The sequence below is a fragment of the Mastomys coucha genome, unplaced genomic scaffold (assembly GCF_008632895.1).
Source record: "Mastomys coucha isolate ucsf_1 unplaced genomic scaffold, UCSF_Mcou_1 pScaffold9, whole genome shotgun sequence".
NCBI classification, from domain to species: Eukaryota; Metazoa; Chordata; class Mammalia; order Rodentia; family Muridae; genus Mastomys; species Mastomys coucha.
This window is the reverse complement of record NW_022196915.1, coordinates 19,125,803-19,146,440: the sequence shown is the minus strand read 5'-3', so window position 1 is coordinate 19,146,440 and position 20,638 is coordinate 19,125,803. Positions and strand designations below refer to the sequence as shown.

Below are 20,638 nucleotides of genomic sequence, written 5' to 3'. Positions count from 1 at the left end.
TTTCTTTTCTCTTTAAAATCAAGATTCCTAAGAAGAAAGTACCAAAAAAAAGCTTATTTCCTTGAAAAAGAATTGAGCTCCTGAAAACATGTTAAGAACAATCTTCAAATTGTTACATTTAGGTTTCTAGATCATATCTAGATTAAACATTAATCTTATATTTTCAGAAATCAAATTATTAGGGCTTCTAAAAGGGTGTCAATAAATCAATTTGGCTTTTGCTTAAGTATGTACATTCTAAAATTGCTGAATGTCGTCCACTCTGTCCAAGCAAGGATCCATCAGAGGAACAATCCAACCTAAACTGGATGTTGGCAAAGGGAGGAGAAAGAGGCACGAAGGCTGGAGCTCTTCCTTCAGCAGGAACTGGACCCCAGGAAGGGTGGAACTGACACCCCCTTCCCCCAGTGAGGAGAGAATCCACACTGGAGATAGTGTTGTGAGTCCCTGAAGCAGATGAAGCCGCTGCTGGATTGCTCTCAGCCTCCCCTTCCCATGGCTCTTCCCGTCAGTACCTCAGCCAACAGAGGGACGGACAACAAGGAGTGCAGTTACTCACACTGTCATGGCACCAGATGCCATCCTTCTCTCATATGGTCAGAGGACTCTGACCTTCCAAATGAGACTCTTCAAAGTTCATCCTAGCTCACTTGAACCCTTTCAGGGTCTGATCCTTGGCAGCACAAGGGACAACCTGTTCCTCCTCAGAGATGGCCATGTGCACAAGCCAAATCTCCACACTAAGATACAACTCAGCTAGACTGCAGAAGGCCAGTCAGTGCTCCAGAGGAAGGGAGGCCAGAAGGGGCATTAGCTCCTCGTTGCCCAAGACAACTGAAGACTCACTGTAACAGTCACACAGTGAATTGAGCCTTTATCAAAATTTTCAACTCTAGTTTAGTCACATAAAACAAAAGTAAAAATCAGGCACAAAAAGATAAAAATTTAAAATCACAAGAATGTACTAACGTGAGTTAAATCTGTCCTTCTGAGCCATAATCTCTCATATTTGACTCCAAAATAAACCACCCCTGCTGTCTTTTGAGGTAAGAGCTATCTCTTTTGCTGATAGTGATCAAAGTTTAAGAAGCCATCTCCCTAAAACATCTCCACCTCCCAGATTTCAGGTTTCTGTTTGGTTTTAGCCATGAGAGAGGCAGCTATGTGCTGCTTCTTGGCACCACCTTGTGGTCACACATGGACACTGTACTTTCCACCAAACTACAATGGAAGGCAACATTTCCAACATTTCTCAGCTCTTAGCAGCGAGAACATGGGCAAATTGATTATAACATATTTGTGAGGGCCACTATAACCATAATAAGGTAAAAACAGGTATACATAAACTCAGTCAGGAATAATGAAAAAAATTATGTAAAGATTTTTCCCATCTTGATATTGCTATATATTTACAATTAAAGTAAGTGGAAGAAGATGGAAAGCCTGTAAGCCAAGCACAAGGATCAACTGGAACAACTTCTGGCTGAAGCCCGGCACACAGCCCAGTGCTCCAGATGAAACCAGGCACTTGAAACCATGGTTTCTGACCTCTCTTGTGTCTGACTGACTGGAGATGAGGGCTATCTGTTTTAGGGTAGAACAGAAAAAGCATTGCACCTCAAACCCCAACGTTACCAATTTTTTCCAATGGCATCAAAGGCTGAGACTCAACTCTACCCCAGACCCTCTCTTACAGAAGCACAATTATCAAGGCACACAGGAAAGCATTTGGGGAAACCCAATCAGCCAAAAGCTATGGTCTCAGAAGAGAAACAGTAATGGACATACAAATCTGTGTTGGCAGTTTCCAACACAGACAGTGCCACAGCATGCTTGGACAAGCTTCTGGGTGGGGTTTCCGGACTGGGCTTGTACAGTCACTCCAAGGGTCAGGGACCAGTCTGGGCTAAGTTCTGCTCCAGTGCCTGCTCCTTACTACAGATGTACAGACACTTAAATCATAGCTAAGCTTCTAGGTATGAATTAAAGCTAAATGATAAATTCTAACTTCCTGCTGCCAACAGAAGCAATTTGGAAATGACTTCCTCCAGGCCTCTCACAGAGCTGACTACTGCTGGCGAAGGAGGCCAGAGCCTAGGACATTCCCTTTTACCATCTCAGGCGAACATCTGGTAGGAACACTGTTGATGTCCCCTTACCCACCCTCTGGAGCTACGACAGACATCACTGAGGGATGCTGGCTTTCTTTCCCAGCCCCAGAGAAGGCCTGGACCTCCTGGAAAACAGGCCACCACTCCTAGAAACATGGGAAGGGAAAGAAGCCCAAAGCCTAGGATCTAAGTTGTCTTGCTGGCTGACTGCCAAGAAACTTCAGTACTCTGACAAAATCAAGAGCACCTACAGAGGGAACTCTAAGTTTCCTAAAGGTGCTAACTGGGTGTTAAAAACAAGAAATAAGCGATGCTTGCGCAGGGCCTAAACAGATGCAGCCTTGATTTGACTTCTCTTACTTTTAAACAGAAACAGCATACCTCATAAAACCACTGTGCACTTTCAGTTACAAATGGAAACTCTTTACAATAAAAAAGTAAACCAATTCATGTATTTCTGCTTAATTTTTAAACTGCTTAATCTTTAATCCTTATAAGTTATATCCTCTGAGCAATTTAGAAAGCCACAAAGTCACACACATAAAACTGTGAGAAGCCCAAGCCCATGTCTCAGGTGCATATCTCTTGCCAAACATCTGTCCACCGTGCTGAAATCTGAAGTGTATATCCCCATCTTCACTCTACACATGCTAACTCTGCCTCACTGACTTGTCCTTGGGTGTTTTTCTGTGGTGTGAGCAGGGTCTGGCTTAACTGAGCAAGGTCTCTGAGGGGAGCAGTGCCAAGCTACATGTTCTTGCCACTGTCATGAAATATTCTACTTCCCATGACACAGCAGAGGATCTGAGGCAAACTTAACCACAAGGAGCACAGCAACATATCTGAGCTAGTGAGTAGACGAGGCCCTGCACCAGGATGAACGTGCTCCAGAGTCTCCTCCACAGCTCATCTGTGTTCACTGCTTCCTTCACACTAAGGTTCTGCATCTGTTCATGTCCACTAACAAGCAGCTACCGACTCCTTACTGGAAATCCTCTAAGCCAGTGCCAGGATGCAGACAGGCACAGGCACATGGAAGCAAAGGCCAAGCTACAGAGCTACCCATCACAACTGGGAAATGAGCACACCTCACCTAGGTAGCAAGTGCCAGGCACAGGTACAGCTAACTAGACCAGCATCCTGGTAAAGGGTTACTATTCTGTTCTAGCATCTAGCCTTAAGTAGGCAGTCAGATCTGTGTCTTTCCAGGACACAGATAATTCAAAGCATGGGGCGTGTTATCAGTTCCAGAAAGTCTATTTAGCTTGGAGATTTCTGGAGCATGAGCATTATGTTAAGAAAGCCAATCCTAATGGATGCCTGTGTACCTCCAGCAAGAACAAGAGCCCACAAACATCGGCTTCTAAGCATAGCTCCTGCTTATGAATATTCAGAGATTTGACCTACAACAGCTCCCAGGTCCCACCTGAGGATCTGAGTGCATGAAGGATAAGAAATGGACAGTGCCACACAGTTTACATCCAAGACTGAACTGAGAGCTTTAGCCTAATCAGAAGAGGGAAAGTATCAATTATGGCTGCCAAAAACTTAACCAATTAAAGAAAATATTTTCTACACTGGAAACTACAGGTTTATTTTGATGATTCTAGTTATCCTGTGATCATCAACAAGAAGTTCTTGTTCAGTCCAAGAACTACTACTACAACTCCATCTATCTACAAAGATGAGCAATGCATAGTAGAATTTGATGAATGACAAATTTCAAACATTAATACGATTCTCAATCCTTAGCATTTTATTTTCTTTTAACATCCCCCCATCGAAAGAGCACCAAAGGAGATGTAATATAAACATTTCAATGTGTATATCTGCCGCTTAACAGCCTTAATAACTAGCTATAAAATTTTAAGAGCTATCGTATTTTGGTGGCAATTAAGAATTATTGATATTTCTGAAATTCATTTGAGATTTTACTATAACTTTAGCAAAAAATGGATTATGGTATGGCTTTGGAAATAATAAATTGTTTTACAATCTTAACATTATTAAAAAAAACTTATTGCCATGAAATTAAACTGTACCCATACTTAAAATTCAATCAAAATAAATTGCTATGTTTAAAATACATTTAATATCGACTCAGTTTAATGAGAAGACTATATATTGCTCCATTTATAATCAATATGCTATGATTAACATTTTTATTAATTTCTTACAGTAAAGACTGACACTATTCACTGTTTAAGAGTATTGAGTAGTATTCTTCAAACACAATAGCTATAGGTGTGCACACTGACATATACTGTGGTGGTAAATGACCAGCATAGGTCCCTTCCTCTCCATTCACTACCACAAGGAACTACTACAATGGCAGTAGAACTGGGCCTCAACTTACCTTTAAGAAACTCTGAAAAGGTTATGCAATATACTTGGAGCTTGGACTAGGGTTACAGCAGCTCTGAACTAAAGAATTTCAATAGGCCAGCTTTCCCAGGGAGGCACACAGAACTCTTCTAGAAACACTATCAATTAGCTTTCCTCTCATTGAGAAATAAAAGCACTGTTGAGGACTAGCCAAAGCCATCCCAACAGTAAATATTTCACTAATGCCATAGTTCCTTCTCTCTTCTGACCTCTGTAGAAACCCTGTGCCTGTGGTGTGTGGAGTGCTCTCCTGGCTCATAGAACCCACCCAGCGATAGTGACTGTAACAAAGTCCTGAGGGTAAAAGCCAACCCAGCCTCAGCAGTGGCAGATGGCAGATGGCAAGGGGGACATGTGTTGTGCACACAGTGTACCCTCAGCTTACAGTAGTCTGTAATTCTGTAGACAACTATTTTCTCAAAGTCAAGGGAGAAGTATTTGGAAAAGAACATCTTCTCTCATATGCCAAAACACACGTTTCAGCTTTTTTTCTGAAGAAATTTATCTAATGTGAATATCCTACCTCATAAGGAAAAAACCCAAGGTAGAGCAGCACACTTTCCTTCCTGACACTTGCTGCAGGGCAACGAGTACCATGCTGACAGCTAGTGTCAGTCCTCTCAGCTCTTGCCCAGCCTTCCCTCGGCTCCTCATCCCAGATTTCCCTCTCAATTAGAATAAAGACTCAAAACATTAGGGCTAGCTCCATTAAGGACTCCATGTCCAGGTTCTTGTGGGCTAAAGGGAGCAAGCGTAGCTCCTGTGCAGCTGGGTGTCTAGTGGTCTTTGGGGTGGCCTTCTCCCTCCACGTTAAGCAGCAGAGACCCTGCACACTAACCTTAACCGCTGCTTATAACAATCCTCATCTCCATCGTCTTGGTGCCTGGCTACCTTGCGGCCTCCTCTTCCTTCCAGAGCTTCATCTTCCTCCTCTGAACTTGGAAAAAAGTCATCGTCGATCTCCTGCACTGGAACTTTCTTCTGGTATTTTTGCCCCTTCCGAAGAGGCTTCAGTTCATAGCTAATGTCATCAGAAGACGGGCTGGCTACCTCTTCCTCCTCCTCTTGCTCTTCCTCCTCGTCCCCACCAGTGGGAGAGGACCCAGACTCCTCACCTTCAGTGTCTCCCTCGGCCTCTGGCCTCACCTCAGGCTCCAGAGGTTTCTTCCCCCTTGGCAATCCCACTTTCCCCTGGAACTGCAGCGCCCTCTTCTGGAGCTTCCTGATGTGCTTCTTCAGGCGCTTATCTGTCTGAGAGAGCACTTGGCTTCCCTGGTCTGGCTTGGTTTCATTTGGTGCTCGGCTTGACTCAGATATAACCACAGCTTTTCTAGTTGTCCTTTTATTAGCAACTTGTTTCTTCCTTTCAAACGAAAGTTGTGCTTGGTCTGCTAAATATTTTTCAAAGCCTGAAGCTTCATTGAGCATTATTTTTCTAGGCTTTTTCTCCTGTTTCTGAGGGGCTGGAGTACCAAACGGTGTCATCTGGCCAGTGCGAATAAGCTCTTCCCAGGCAGTCTCCTGGGCAGGCATGAGCATACTGCCAAGACATGATGGCCCTGGCTCTGAAAGGGAAGCAACAATGAAAACTAGAGTAAAACTCTCAAAGAGCACACAGGAAAACAATCACTCACTCACAGGTGGTAAGGATTTCCAGGAACTCACAAAACAAATCAGTGACTGAACAGAGTAAAGTTTAAAACCCATGAGTAATACATTCTCAGTAACTTTTCCCAAAATATGACACTGTATAATGTGGTACACAAACAGGCTGTCCTGGAGCTCACTTTGTAGACCAGGCTGGCCTCGAACTCAGAAATCCACCTGCCTCTGCCTCCCAAGTGCTAGAATTAAAGGCGTGTGCCACCACTGCCTGGCTTGTGCAGCCACTTTTAAAGGATGAAATATTACATCTGCAGTAACACAGAACTGAAGATTATGTGAAGTGAAACAAGCCAGGCTTAGAAAGACAAATACTGTGTGCTCTCTCTCACATGCAGAATCTAGAAGAGCTGATCTTCACAATGCTGAAAGTAGAATGGGGACTACTGAGAGCTGAGGGAGGAAAAAGAAGGCTGATCCATGGTACCAAGTCCCTGTTAACAGAAGGGAAGTCTGTGGTAGCACTCCACAGGGGAGGAGTGCACAGAGTAGTAACATATTGTATTGCTTCAATAGCTGGAATAAAAATGATAAATGTTTGAGAAGATGGGTATGTTTAACCTAATTTACACACTACACAATATATATATGTTGAAATATCACATGACACCCCATAAGTACACTAAATGTTTACCTACTTTATATACATTTGTTCTTTTGTCAAACTTTGAATGTGAATAAAAATGTACCACATTATAGTCATATTTTCTGTACAAAGGCAGGCTTATCTACACATTATTGGTTATAAACAGACAAACTTAACTGTGCTGGCTCATAAGTAAGCCATGACAAGTGATCCCCTACATTCTATGTCATTGCTTTGCCGCACATTCAGAGGGACCTCAGTTCATCTAAGAATCAGAATGCCTATCTAAAAAAGACAGAAAGTACTGTACTTCCTGCATGGTCATGACCAGTCACTAGTATCCAACTGTTTAACCTTTTGACATTTCCACGAGACACTGTTGTTGGGCTGCATTCATAGCTAGCCGGGGATACATGTGGCCCACGGGACACAGGTGGGATATGCCTGGTTCACTTCAGAATGGGAAAACTAAATCCCTCAGTTGGAACAGAGTGAGTGCTTAGTAGCTAGATATGACCAATGTCAGTATACTGAACAGCAAAGAGAGCGAGCTCCTCTCAATGCAGACAGGTCCTTAAAAGAGCTGGGAAGAGGGCTTGCTCTAAAAACACAAGGACCTACCTAAGCTTAAATCTTCAGTTCCTGGAAAGCCAGGCACAATCACAGGGCTGTAACCCAAATATTAGGGCAGAGACAAGTGGATCCTTCAGGCTTTTACTGGCTATCCAGCCTAGTCAAAATAGAGAGCCCAAGGTTCAGAGAGAAACCCTGTCTCAAGAAATGAGGTACAGAGTGGCAAAGGAAAACTCCTCATATCCTCTTCTGGTCTCTACATGTATACATGCAATGCATGCATACACGCATACATACATACATACACACACACACACACACACACACACACACACACACACACACACACATCTACTGGATGATACCATGCTAGGCATGTGATGTGAGTAACTTGAAAAGATAAATTAAATATGAAGATATGTCAAGTACAGTCATCCAGAAACACCCCTTCCCCTAATTGAAGCTGACCTCCAGCAAAAAACTTTATGTTTGTGTAATCAGAAACAAAAGACCTACCAGGCCAATGTCACCATAGCCAGTTTTCCACTAACCTTGCATTGAAATAAAATATACATCAGAGTATATAAATCGTAAGTCCCAATGTCTAGTCAGAAAAAAAGAATCTATAGATCTACATCAGCATCCAGATCAAGTAATAAAAATCAAGAACTAGTGTTCCCAGAGCGCCCTCTCTGCCACTTTCTCAGCCTCCAGTCTCCCCTGAGACACTGACAGGCCTGACTCTAAGAATAACTCATGCCTGGCTCTGTGTTCCTGTCTACCTGTTATCCCTGGCATTCAGCATGAAATCCATACTGATATAATGTTCAACTGAATTGAAATTTATTAACCGACTGTTACTAATATCCTGTGATTAGACACTTTTCTCTTTCTACTATTAACATAGTTAGGGTGGTTTCTAGGCTTGGACTACTATGAATACTCTGGTATACATCCTTTGGTAATAATATCTGATTCTTTAGTATGCTAAGGTTTAGCAGACATTGCTAAAAAGATTTGCAAAGTAGCACTAGCTTTTGTTTCAGTAGTGTTTAAGAATTCAAACTGGCCCACATTCTTGCCATTCCATGACTTCAATGATTCCCAGTAAAAACAGAAGGCCTTTCAAATCCATGCCTTATGAACAACTGCTATTGTGTACAAAATCTTGTTCTTAGTCTGTGTCTACTTTTTTTACTACATCATAAACTCAAGTCCTATGCATATTCTACTCTGCAGCCTCCCTTCTCCTGGTCTGAACACTCTCCTGACAGGCAGAAGCTCCTGGCTGTTTCTAGAGTCCGTTTAGCTACTAAAATGCTCTCTTCGTGTGTGCACACTTTATACTTCTGGTCTTGCTTCAGTCCTTGCTTCACCTGCCCCAGGATCATGATAGTGTCTCCCTGTGTTACATTTTCAAAGCTTTATCATTAACATTCAGATCTATAAACTGCCTGGGGTATATTTTTGAATGTAATATATGTAATGGATCAAGATTCCTTTATTAGTCTTTTGGTCAAAAAATTGCTCATCATAGCACTGCTTGGGATCTTCATCATAATCAAGTGGCCATGTTTCTGGAGCCTTCTACCCCATCCATCAGCCTGACTTTGTATATAACACTGACTTAGTCACTACAGTTCTACACTAGACATTGGCATTCTGTTTTCTTTTCTTAGATAAGGAGTGGTAAGACAGGGGTCTTACTCTGTAGGCTAGACTGGCCTCAAATTCACAGCAATCCTGCTGATTCAGTCTATCAAGAGCTGGGACTATAGATTTTAGCACTAGCTTGTTAATAACCTCTACCTTCAGCCTATATCTTACACATGCCATTTGTAACTTTAAAAAAAAAAAGGCTCAAATTTATATTGGGGTAGCATTGAAACTACAACTGGCTAAAAATGTCATCTTTATAATAGAGAATCATCCAACATCAACCACGGTATATTGCCACATTTACTTAAGCTTTTCTTTGTCAATAACATTTTGCAGTTTTTAGATGTATAAAGCATTTCAGAATTGCTTTTTTCCTAAGATTTATTTCTAGGTATTTGGATTATAACTGATACCTATATTAAGTTTTATCTTTTATTTTTCCTAGCATATAAAAATAACTAATTTTTATGTACTTTGCATTCAATGCTCTTATTAAAAGTCTTGTGGTAATTCCATGGCAATTCTTTTGCATCTTCTATATAAACTATCATATGGCTGTGAATAATGATGGATTCCCTCTTTCCCACCTTTACTCAGTGGGCTTCTTTCCCTCTATTCAAACAGGACCGTGTATGGCTGAATAAGAAAGTAAGCAAGTGTGCCTGCTGCCCTGCAGACCACACTGGCTAAATCAGATCTCCAATCTGTCCTCATCCCACCTACATGTAGGAAGGGGCTGCTGCTAAGCTGCATAATCACCATATGGAAAGCAGTGAAGCCATGTCCCCAGGGAAGCATGTGGGCAGCACACCCTGAACATCTGCTACATAGCTTCAGATGGGCTGAGAGAGGTCCACCCAGCAGAACAGAGCCAGGTCCCCCAAAGCCTGGATACCCTGGCATTCAGCTCTATGGACTCTGCAGACAGGGCCCAGTCTCCAGTAATGGCTAGTGGTCAGATGGGAAAGTATCCTGGGAACCAAGAGCTCAGAAAAAAAAAGGGGGGGGGGCTATGGATTTTTAAGGCATCAGATCTTAGGTAGCTGCAAAACCCATGGGAAATGGATGAGACAGTCAGGCTGAGGAAGCAACACGAGCACTCAACATGTCCTAAGCAGTATCAGCATTTAAGATACTGCCGGATAAGCTACCAAAAATAACTAACCAGAACTAACCAGAGTGCAGAAAAGAAGTCAGGAGACAGGAGTCCAACACTCTCTCAAGGCGTCATCAGGCTGAACTAGGCAGAGGTGAAGAGTACCTATGAACTCTGCATCAACAGAACTAAAGAACTCAGGCTTCAGACAGACAGGGAAGATCTCCTGTACCAATGAGAAACCTAGGCCCACCTGGCATAAACCATGGTAGGAGTGATGGAGCATATGAGACTGAATTTTAGAAGCAAATCTAAAGGAGTGAGGATGTATACCTGATGCAGGAGGACAATTTTGAGACTAGCCTGAGGTACGCAGTGAGATCTTGTTTTAAGTGACTGGGAGATGAGGGAAGAGCACATTATTTTCCTCTATTGTTACGGTCTTCATACAAACCCTCTTGTCTATGTGTAAAAAAGTTCCAGGAACTAGCAAAGAATGTTTGCTTGATCAAACTCTAAGTTTAATCTTTAATCTATGTCTTAAGCAGAAACTGGCCAAGCAATGACCAACAGTGTATAAATATAGACACAGAAAAAATATTTAGTTTTGGAGTTTATACATTGTCCCAAGCACAGCTGCCCTGAAGAGAACATTAAGTGGCATCCTGGCCATGGTCTAACCTGAATGTCTTTCCTTAACACAAGGAAGGTTTGGAAAGCCCGCTATGCTCCTTAAAGATAAGAGATAGCAATCCTACAGATGCTGACTGACGATGCTAAGATTACAAAAGGAACCCAATCAAGATACTAGTTCTCGCTATCAAGTTAGTGTATGTGAATGTGCAAATTTTCTGATTTGTTAAGCCTAACACAAGTGTGTGCCAGTAATCACCAGAAAAAACCAGGTGAACATTTATTTTTGTCTCTAAAAAGCATGTGTGCCTTAAGAGCTCTGATTCCACAGGAAAATGAGATTTCCCCAGACCCAGCTGGCACAAAGGCAAAGCAACATGTTAGTATCAAAACTCAAAAAAGTCTCACAAGACATCTCCCCTACAGGCACCAGACTTCAATTAAGAGCATGCCAAGCTGCCCCCGCATCCTCACCTGCATCTTCCTCCTCTAGGCTGGCATGATCCAGTTCCACTTGGACCCCAGCCCCTCCGAGAATGGCCTGGAGACGTTTCTGTTTTGCAGTTATCTTCTTTAGCTGTTGTTCCTTTAAGATGTAAACCCCAAATACAAGATATACAATACAGTGATTTATAGTTATAACAAAAAGACTGCACTACACAACTTTAAACTTTAATCAGGAGCAAACTAAAAACCCCACATGGTTACATGGAGCACTAGCTGAACAGGTCCCACTTGGCTGCTGCACAGCAGCTCTGAGCATGCCTGCACAGCCAGTCACACCCACAGGGGGCCCTTGCCCTTAGGACTGAGCATTGAGCTCAGGTGCACTGACCTGGGAGGTGGAAATGTTCTCTGGGTTCCCTCTACACATTCTGCATAATTAAACCCTATTTCTGAGTCAGGCAACCAACCAGCTATAGCAGGCAGCAACCCAGAGTGACAAGAAATAAAAATTCAAAAGCTCAAACAGTTATAAGGTCAGGCCTCTGGAGACCTAGCCATGAATGGCAGCCTTTGGAGTACTTGACCCCATTAAAGCTTTTGAAAGACATTGTGCTAAGCCATGTACCTCAGACTCTTTTTTTTACCTCCATTGACATTACAATTAAGCCTTAAGTGCTTCAACTGTCTTCATGCAGGTAAGAGTTCTTGCCCAGTACACAGGCCCTGGGTTTGATCTTTAGCATCAGGGAGAGGGACAGAGGGAAACACAAACAGTGTAATACCATGACTTGCAACTTGTTTTCTCAGTCTTCCTGTATCCTGCTTAAAGCACTTTCCCTCTGAAAATCCTAAACAAAGAATATAATTAGGCTCCTCCTCTTCCTCCTATTCTTCCTCCTCCTTCTTCTCCTTCTCTTTTTCTTTTCTCCTTCTTCGCTTCCTCCTTCTCCATCTCCCTCTTCTCTTCTCTGCACATAGCCCCTTTCTCTCTTTCTCTCTCCCTCCTCTACCTCCCCCCTTGTCCTCATGGCAACATCCCTGACCTTGGTCCTTGGGATCAGTGAACTCTGACCACCTAAGAGCAGCTTTCCAAAAAACCTTTACTATAATCTAACTAAAAAAAAAAGAATATAATTAGGTCAGATCATGACTCAGTCACCTAACATCAGTTCTCTCCACCTTTAAAATTTCAGCCCACAAGAAGCCCAATGTCCTTCCTGATTTATGAAGGCTCCATCTGCACTAAACTACTGCCAGCTCAGATGTGGGACGCTGCTGTAGAAATGAGGAGCCCGGTGAGATAATGAAGGAAGGCTCCACGACTGAGTCTACACACCACCCTCAAGTGGAACTCACAGGACAAGTACTCCACAAGTTGCACTCAGTCAGCTACAAATAGAGACCCCTGCAGGCTCAGAGCCAGAACCATCAACGCTAGTCATCCCCAGCTAACGCCATCAATTCCTACATGGTGGTTGGTATACAAAACCCAAAAAATATTTCAGTCTTCACAAAGCTGCATATAAATCTCTCTTAAAAGCCTCAGAAAAGCAATCTCAGAGACAACAGTCCCTTCCCATCCCTCAGTTCTCTGCCTCTATGGGCAGCCCCATATGGCTGTGTGTGTGAGTGGTGATGGCCATATCTGCAGGAAAAGAAGACACTTGGTAAGCCAGACCCAAGCAAGATAGCTAAGCTCAGACAAAACAGGGACTGAGTGAGAGGTCAGAGCCCAAGCAGACGATGAAATGGTAGTTAACACTGACAGGGAAGACCATGAAAGAGCACAGAAGCAAGGAACCACGAAACCACAAGAACTACTCCTGAGCATGTATGTATGGATGTATATGGACGTGTATCTGTACATATAGGTTATCAAAAATACTGTATAGCAGAACAGACAGAAAGGCACCCCAAATTTTTCTACTGTGGGGCTAGAGAGGTAGCTCAGAAGTTAAGAGCAATTACTACTCTTACAGATGTCCTGGGTTCAGTTCCCAGTACCCACATAATGGCTGATAACTATCTGTAACATCAGTTATAAGGGATCCAGTTCCCTCTTCTGGCCTCTGTATGCACCAGGCACAAACATGGTATACATATTGGCAAAACACTCACACACTTAAAATAAGAATCAATTTTTTAAAAAAAATATGTTTCTATTATAATGTTGTTTCCCATAACGTGTATTCTCCGGAATCCTTCCTAAGTACTTAAATGATACTTAAATGTACTGTGGCGCTCAGTAGGTTACTTAGCATCACCTTGTTATACTTCTGTCGTTTCACGGAATCTAGTTTCCTGTTGATGTCTCTGTTGCTGGCAGCTTGAGGGCTAAGTTGCTCTATAATTTTATTGATTTGCCTCAGGGATGTTGTACATGACCTGAAAAATAATAATTGTCTGTTTTTCTCCATGGTAACTTTTTCTTAGCATAAAGTAGAGAAAATGCTAAAAAACACATCTATCTTAACTTCTTATGGCTAACACATAAACAAAATTGAAGCAGAATGCACTTTTACAGTCACAAATAGATCCGAGGCGCAGTCGATAACAGTGCTCCTCTCTTCTCAGGCAGTTTAAACCAGCCCATGACTATTTGCAAACTGACTCATTTCTACAACAAGCATTTTTTAGTGTCTATTTATTTAAGACAGTTAGGTAAGGACATAACTCAGTTCAAGTTTCCTTTTATATATGAAGAAATAGATACACATCATGGAAGCCTCCCAAAGTTTGAAAAAGTCTAAAAATACTTAATTCTTCTCTTAAGTGAATCACATATCTATGTAAATATTTTCCTTTCACAGAACTGGAAATTCCTCTACTGTAACAATAGACTTCATGGTGTAAAGAGAAAAGAACAACTGAAAATTAGTTGCTCCTAAAATACTACAAAATTGCTGCTTCTAATTTTTAAAAGAGAAAATCAATCTCATAATTTGCTGTTTGGATTCTTTGCAGACCTCAGGGTAACAATGCAAGTCACTGGCTACTTAAGGCAGTATTGTCCTCTAAGGCCTCTACAGAAAATGGACACAGTTCCGAAAGCAATCGAAAGCAATCGTAGAAGGTGGGCCACTGCACAGAACAAGAAAGATTTCAAAACAATTAAGCAAAATATGTGCTACTCAAGGGGTGTAAACAAATAATAATGACAATCATCATGATTTCAATTAAAACAAAAGAACCTATCAAGGAACTGTTGGGGGCTGGAGAGATGGCTCAGCGGTTAAGAGTGCCGACTGCTCTTCTGAAGGTCCTGAGTTCAAATCCCAGCAACCACATGGTGGCTCACAACCATCTGCAATGCCCTCTTCTGGGGTGTCTGAAGACAGCTACAGTGTACTTACATATAATTAATAAAAAATAAATCTTTAAAAAAAATTAAAAAAAAAAAAAAGGAACTATTAACAGAAATGTTCTTTGAGCATCTATAGAAACCTAGCCACAGCCCCCACCGCTGGGTAGTGCCTCTAGCTCTATGTTCACTACCTGCCTCCTTCTCTAGCCATGTACTAGGATTGCCCATTTTTCCACCTAGGCCAGTCCTTAGTTGCTCTAGCTTCTATATCTGACCAACCTAGATATCACCCATGAGGATGAGTGGGCTCCATGCTTCCCTGCCTCTCTGCCCTTGGTCTCTCCCTGAGGCGGGCCTACACCTTCCCCACCAGAATACTTCACTCAGCAGAGCCCACATCTCTTTCCTCTACAACACAAATGAAGTCTTCATAAGATTGAATCTTTCTTTAGAGCCAAAAAAAAGGACACAAAAAAATGAAGGGCAGAGAGTTTATTCTCAATATTTTTATGAATTAAAATCTGAAAAACTGGGGCTGGCGAGATGGCTCAGCGGATAAGAGCACTGACTGCTTTTCCGAAGGTCCTGAGTTAGTATCCCAACAACCACATGGTGGCTCACAACCACCCGTAATGAGATCTGATGCCCTCTTCTGGTGCATCTGAAGACAGTTACAGTGAATTACACCGGAGTGAGCACGGGCTGGAGTGAGCAGGGCCGGAGCGAGCAGGGCCAGCAGAGGTCCTGAGTTCACTTCCCAGCAGCCACACATATGATAGCTCATAGACATCTATACAGCTACAGTGTACTCATACACATAAATAAAATAAAATAAAATAAAATAAAAATAAATCTTTTAAAAAAAAATCTGAAAAATTGCCAAAAGAATAAACATTGTTTGGGAACGACAAAATAGAAACTATAGGAGAGAGAGAACAGTGACGATAAGTTCCAAGCATTCCCAGTGTCTCAAGTATGAAACTCCCAGAATTCACTCCAAAAAGCATCTGCATGTGCTGCCAGGAAGGTCTTGCTCTTCAAGACCCTAGGCAAGGTTCAGGGGTTGATCTATGCCTAAATATAAGCAATGTTATTCCTCAAGGGAGGGACAGAAGCTCAGAAGGCAAATCGAGGATTATCTTAACCACCTATTTCCCAGATGAGAGGTTCTATAAATCTCAGATTTTTTTGTTGGTTTGTTTTTTGTTTTTTGAGACAGGGTTTCTCTGTGCAGCCCTGGCTGTCCTGGAACTCACTCTGTAGACCAGGCTGGCCTTGAACTCAAAAATCTGCCTGCCTCTGCCTCCCAAGTGCTGGGATTAAAGGCGTGCCCCACCACTGCCTGGCAAATCTCAGCTTTCTATTACCTGAATTTCCCTATCATATCTCAATGCAAACTGAAAAACAGAAGGCTCACACTCACATGAGGTCATCCAGGACTGACTGATAGTCCTTCTCCGCATCAGCAAGCTGGGCCGCACGGCTGGCCTCATGCATCGCACTGTCCACCTGCTGAAGCACGCCTTGCTCCAGGACGGCCTGGTCATAAACGTCCACACCCAGGCCCTGCAGTTCCAGGGCCTGAGCACTGGGCTCCACTGCAGGGATCTGATGCCTATCAATGTGTAGCAGGGTTGGTCCCCGCCTTGTGACTGCCAACACAGAAGCTTCAGCAGATGTGGATGGCCCATACTCACAGGAAGTAGAAGAGAGGCACTCCCCAGCTTCTGAGACCCCACCACTCTCCTGCTCAACTGGCATGTCTGTGTCGGCACTGACATGCTGATTTGGTAAATGGTCTTGCTCTTGAGGATGAGTGGAGTTGGGGATTTCCTCATGGGACATCCTCTACAAACTATCTAAAAGAGGAAAAAAAAAATTGATAAGCTCTTTGGTTGTTGATCAGTATACAGTGTCTTAACTATGTTAAATGCATGAGTTTCTCAAAACATCAATAACCTTCCAATTAAATATGCTAAAGTTCCTAAGTACTAACTTCTTTAAAGAGAACAAAGGAGGATAAACAAGAAAAGCTAACCAAAATAAATACAGTGACAGCAACAAAGGACACATGGGCAGCCATGTGAGAAAGCCAGTGAGACAGCCTAAGAATGTTCTAAAACAAGTAAACTGACCCAGCTGCTGTCTCGCCAGCCAGCACCTTCACTGGGCTATGGCACACCAGCTTTGTGTTAAAGCAGCCTGGCCAACTGTACAGTTCATTTATTGGTAATGTGAGAACTACAGGAATCACACTAGGAACTTCTAAGCTGAGCCTCCATCTGGAGAATGGATCATGTCAGAAGCTCGAAGATTAAGTGAAAAATCTTCAAAGATACATCCATTTCAAATGAAGTCACCAAATCTCTACCCTCAAGACTCAGGAATCCATGTTGAAGAAGGGGAACAATTGTATGGGTCAGTATCTGCTGAAAGGAAGTAAGGTTTACACAGGAGTCCAAAATAAAAGGATGGCCTAGGCGACTGAGTCACAAGTGGATTCAATCCCAACAATGACTCTCAGAAAGGAAGCAGACAGGAAGCTGAAGTGGAGGTTGCTGAGTTGTCACAAGTCAATACTAACACACCATGTGGTCCGAAGACAAATCTGAGTCCGAGGGGGAAGGGAAGGGCTGGGCAGATGTGGATACAGTTCTAAGAGCAAGCAGCTGCCAGAGACCATCACTGAGGTGGGTGATGATAAAAAGAGAATATCCCTCCCTTTGGGGTCTTTCTGATTATCTTCAGAGGAAAAGTTGCCCTCCAACAGAGGGGTGGAGTTCTGGTTCAGAGTCTGCCCATAAGAGCTGGAATTAAACTTGGAGTTTAAAGGAACTTCTTTTTTTCATCTTTCATGTATAAAGGGATTTATTTTTAAGTTAAAATATGTCAATTAAACCAAAATTATCAACAGCATTTTAGTCAAAGATAAATTTACAAATAAAATGTTGTGGAAATTGATTTTTAAACAGGGTAAAGTAAGAAATGAATGACTAGATTAGAGAAAAGCAGGATTCCGTTGATCTGGATTCTGACAGCTCACTGGGGACGCCTATAAAAGAAATTTCTCATTGGACATGTGGCACACGCTGTAATCCCAGCACTTGAGAGGTTGAAGCAGCACAGTGAGTTCCAGGCCAGCCTGAGACACAGAGTTTGAAAACGAGCAACAAGAAGAAAAGGGGAGGGGGGGGAGGGGGAAGGTTGAATCCAGTAGAGCAACAGACACAAAAACTAAAAACCAGACTGTCTGAGGTCAGCAGGCAGCAAGGCAAAGGAGGACACAGGAAGGCAACCTACCGCTTTAAGGACCTTGACTACGGAAGGGAGAAAGGGTGATAAATAACCCAAGGTTTTGTTGGAAAGTAAAAGAGAAAAAATATACATATGTATATACATATATACCTATACACACACACACACACACACATCAAGAAAACAATACAATGTCCTTTGGAAATGACTTGAACAGAAAATTGTGCAGCAACCAGGGAAGGTCCAGAAGAGAAGTGACCAGAAGGCACAGCACCTTTATCTGCCTCTAGCTGGAGAGTGATGCCTGGTGCCCACAGAGAAGATAACTCCAGAAGGAAAAAGCCTGGGCCTTTCCTTAGTCAAAGTTGGGTGGGGAGGGGTGTGAGAAGGAGGAGAGTCTGTAGGCGAGAAATGAACACTGCTGTTGTGTGCTTTCCAAAATGATGGATGGTGCTGCAGTCTCCTCCTCCTGTAACCAGCAGGCCTTGGAGAAATGCCATTCCTTGGGATGGTCAGAGATGTGGTAGAACAAAGGAATAAGAATTGAAAGGGGCCAAGAAGAGAAACTGAAGTAACAGCTTGGAGTTCATGGTGGGATGGGGAGGAGGGCAAAAAGCCATTTAGCTTCTAGCTATAGCCAGAAGAGAGCTTGCCTGTGTGGGGTGTGAACGTGCACATGGGGGTGGGGGAGTGTAATGTAAACTTTTTGATTTGATCAAAGCATTAAAGTTTAGACGTGAAATAAATCACACATCAACAAACTGCTACTGACTCAATCACATGAGATATGAGGTGCACTACTTCCCCTGGGCAGGGCTTAGTCCCCTGGGAGGCCAGGCATTTTTAAAAAATGAACTTTGCATAGATATAAACAGGGCAACTGTGGTGATGGCCATAAAGAGAAGTTACATAGCTCCGAGATAAGAGAAAACTAAGTGAAACTGTGAAGGTAAGTGTGAGGTGGCCTCTCTGACAAAGCAGCATTCTAAAAAATTAATGGGATTTAATCAAGGTCAAATGCAGAGTTAGTATCTCGAACTGAGTTAATGAATAAAGGCTGGAACACAGTGAGAAGTTTTGTAACCAAAATTAAAGAGCTGATTAGGAGTATTGCTCTCTGTGTAAATCTTTCAGAGTCGCTCGATACATCTAAAACTTACAAGGCTGGGAAACCGGACTTGGGCTTTCTACAACCACAATCGAGCTGGATTTGAGCTGGATGAGGGTCTGGAGAGTTATCTGTACATAAGCACGGTTTTGAGGCAAGAAGGGACAAGTTACACGGGTCAGGGAAAAAAAATGCTCTTAAATTTTATTTCACTGAAATGGCACTCCAAGAGTTTAAAGATGGGGGACAACAGCAGAAGTCAATTGATACTCGTAAAAGAGCAGTTTTGGATAATAGAGAAATTGCAATGCAATGCTAATAGGTAGTCAGGAGGAAAACGAGAGGGCTTGGAAGAGGAGGACAGCGGTGAAGATGCCGAGGGGTACCGGGTTACAGCATTTACATCTCGGTCCTTCCCACTCAACTTTGCATCAGCACGGAAGGCGTTGGATGTGCACCACCCTGACTCTCCCTCTCAAGGACACCGTCGTCGTCATCCAGACTCACCAGAGCCCTGTAGGCCCTGCAGGCCAGGCCCCACTCACAAACCCAGAAGCAGATGCCAGGGGCTGGTCCGCGCCGCGACAGCCCCGTGCCTGCCGCTCAGGTGAGAGCGTGCGCCACGCGTCACTTCCGGTTTCAGGTGCGCCTGCCGGAAGATACCCGGCCCAGGGGCGAAGCCGCCGCTCTCTCGGATGGGCTAGGCGGTAGAAGGCTAGACGCCCACGGCGCGGGGCCACAGCCGCCTGGAGAGCCCGAGGCACAGACACTCTCACCCGGCCTTCGGTCCGGCTGCCGAACACTCACCCAGGACCACGCGGCTGCCTTAACGAAATCTTCGTTGCCACGGCCGCCGCGGAGCGTTGAGACAGACCTTAGCGCATGCGCCGTAGGCCTGTGATAAGCACCGCCTCTGAGGGGGAAGCAAGCCCAACGGCGCCTGCGCCTTGCTGAGCCGTTTGTTTGTAAGCAAGGGTTTGCCACGTGCGTTGACCAAAGGGAGCAGCTCGCGGCCTTTGTCCTAGGCTGGATCGGACAGTGTGATCAGCCTGTGGCCATTTGGGCGGCTTGTATCATTCCTCGCAAACGTTATCTAGTTTTAGGAACTAAAAGATACTGATAGGTTATTTCTCCGCCGGTGAAATGAGCCAATTCAAACCAGATTAGATTATGTTAAAGGCAGGTTTATTGCCGGGCAGTGGTGAAGCACGCCTTTAATCCCAGCACTTGGGAGGCAGAGGCAGGTAGATTTCTGAGTTCAAGGCCAGCCTGGTCTACAGAGTAAGATCCAGGACAGCCAGGGATACACAGAGAAACCCTATCTCGAAAAACAAAATAAATAAATAAAAAATAAAGGCAGGTTTATTGGGAAGCTATTGTCTGTCGAGTTCACTGTCCCCAAGGATTGAGGCGGGGCGTGTGCGAACCAAAATGCCTGGATTTTATTGAGAGGAGCCTCTGGGGGAAGGGCAGCCCAGCCCCTGTGCTGGAAAGTACAAGGTTGGGGACCAGGGTATATCAGGTAGGAACTGAGGGATGCTGGAAAAACCTGGAGGCTTTGATATGTAAAATATGCATCTCAGTCCCTTGTCCCTGGGTCTGAAACCAAACTTTTTTTTTTTTTTAGTTTTTCGAGACAGGGTTTCTCTGTATATAGCCCTGGCTGTCCTGGAACTCACTCTGTAGACCAGGCTGGCCTTGAACTCAGAAATCTACCTCTCTCTGCCTCCCAAGTGCTGGGATTAAAGGCATGCCTCACTACTGCCCAGCCTCCAAACATATTTTTAAAGAAAGAAAAGGGTGTCTGCCAATGAATGAC

The 20,638-nt window shown here is 43.5% G+C and overlaps 1 protein-coding gene across 4 annotated transcripts in view; it reads right to left on the bottom strand.

Annotated features, from left to right (window-relative positions):
- Positions 1–19,737, bottom strand: part of Ercc6 (ERCC excision repair 6, chromatin remodeling factor) — a 69,552-nt gene extending 49,815 nt beyond the window's left edge. Inside the window, exons 1-5 of one of the 4 annotated variants that reach the window (XM_031361133.1) lie at positions 19,627–19,737; positions 15,880–16,315; positions 13,417–13,537; positions 11,180–11,291; positions 5,335–6,061 (exon numbers count right to left, since the gene is read on the bottom strand). In XM_031361133.1, coding sequence (XP_031216993.1) covers positions 5,335–6,061; positions 11,180–11,291; positions 13,417–13,537; positions 15,880–16,301 — 1,382 coding nt within the window. In that variant the 5' untranslated portion in view covers positions 16,302–16,315; positions 19,627–19,737. Of the gene's footprint in view, positions 1–5,334; positions 6,062–11,179; positions 11,292–13,416; positions 13,538–15,879; positions 16,316–19,326; positions 19,607–19,626 lie in introns of those variants that run through there. The other 3 variants (XM_031361135.1, XM_031361134.1, XM_031361136.1) reach the window with 3 other exon arrangements.
- Between the last annotated feature and the right edge of the window lie 901 nt (positions 19,738–20,638).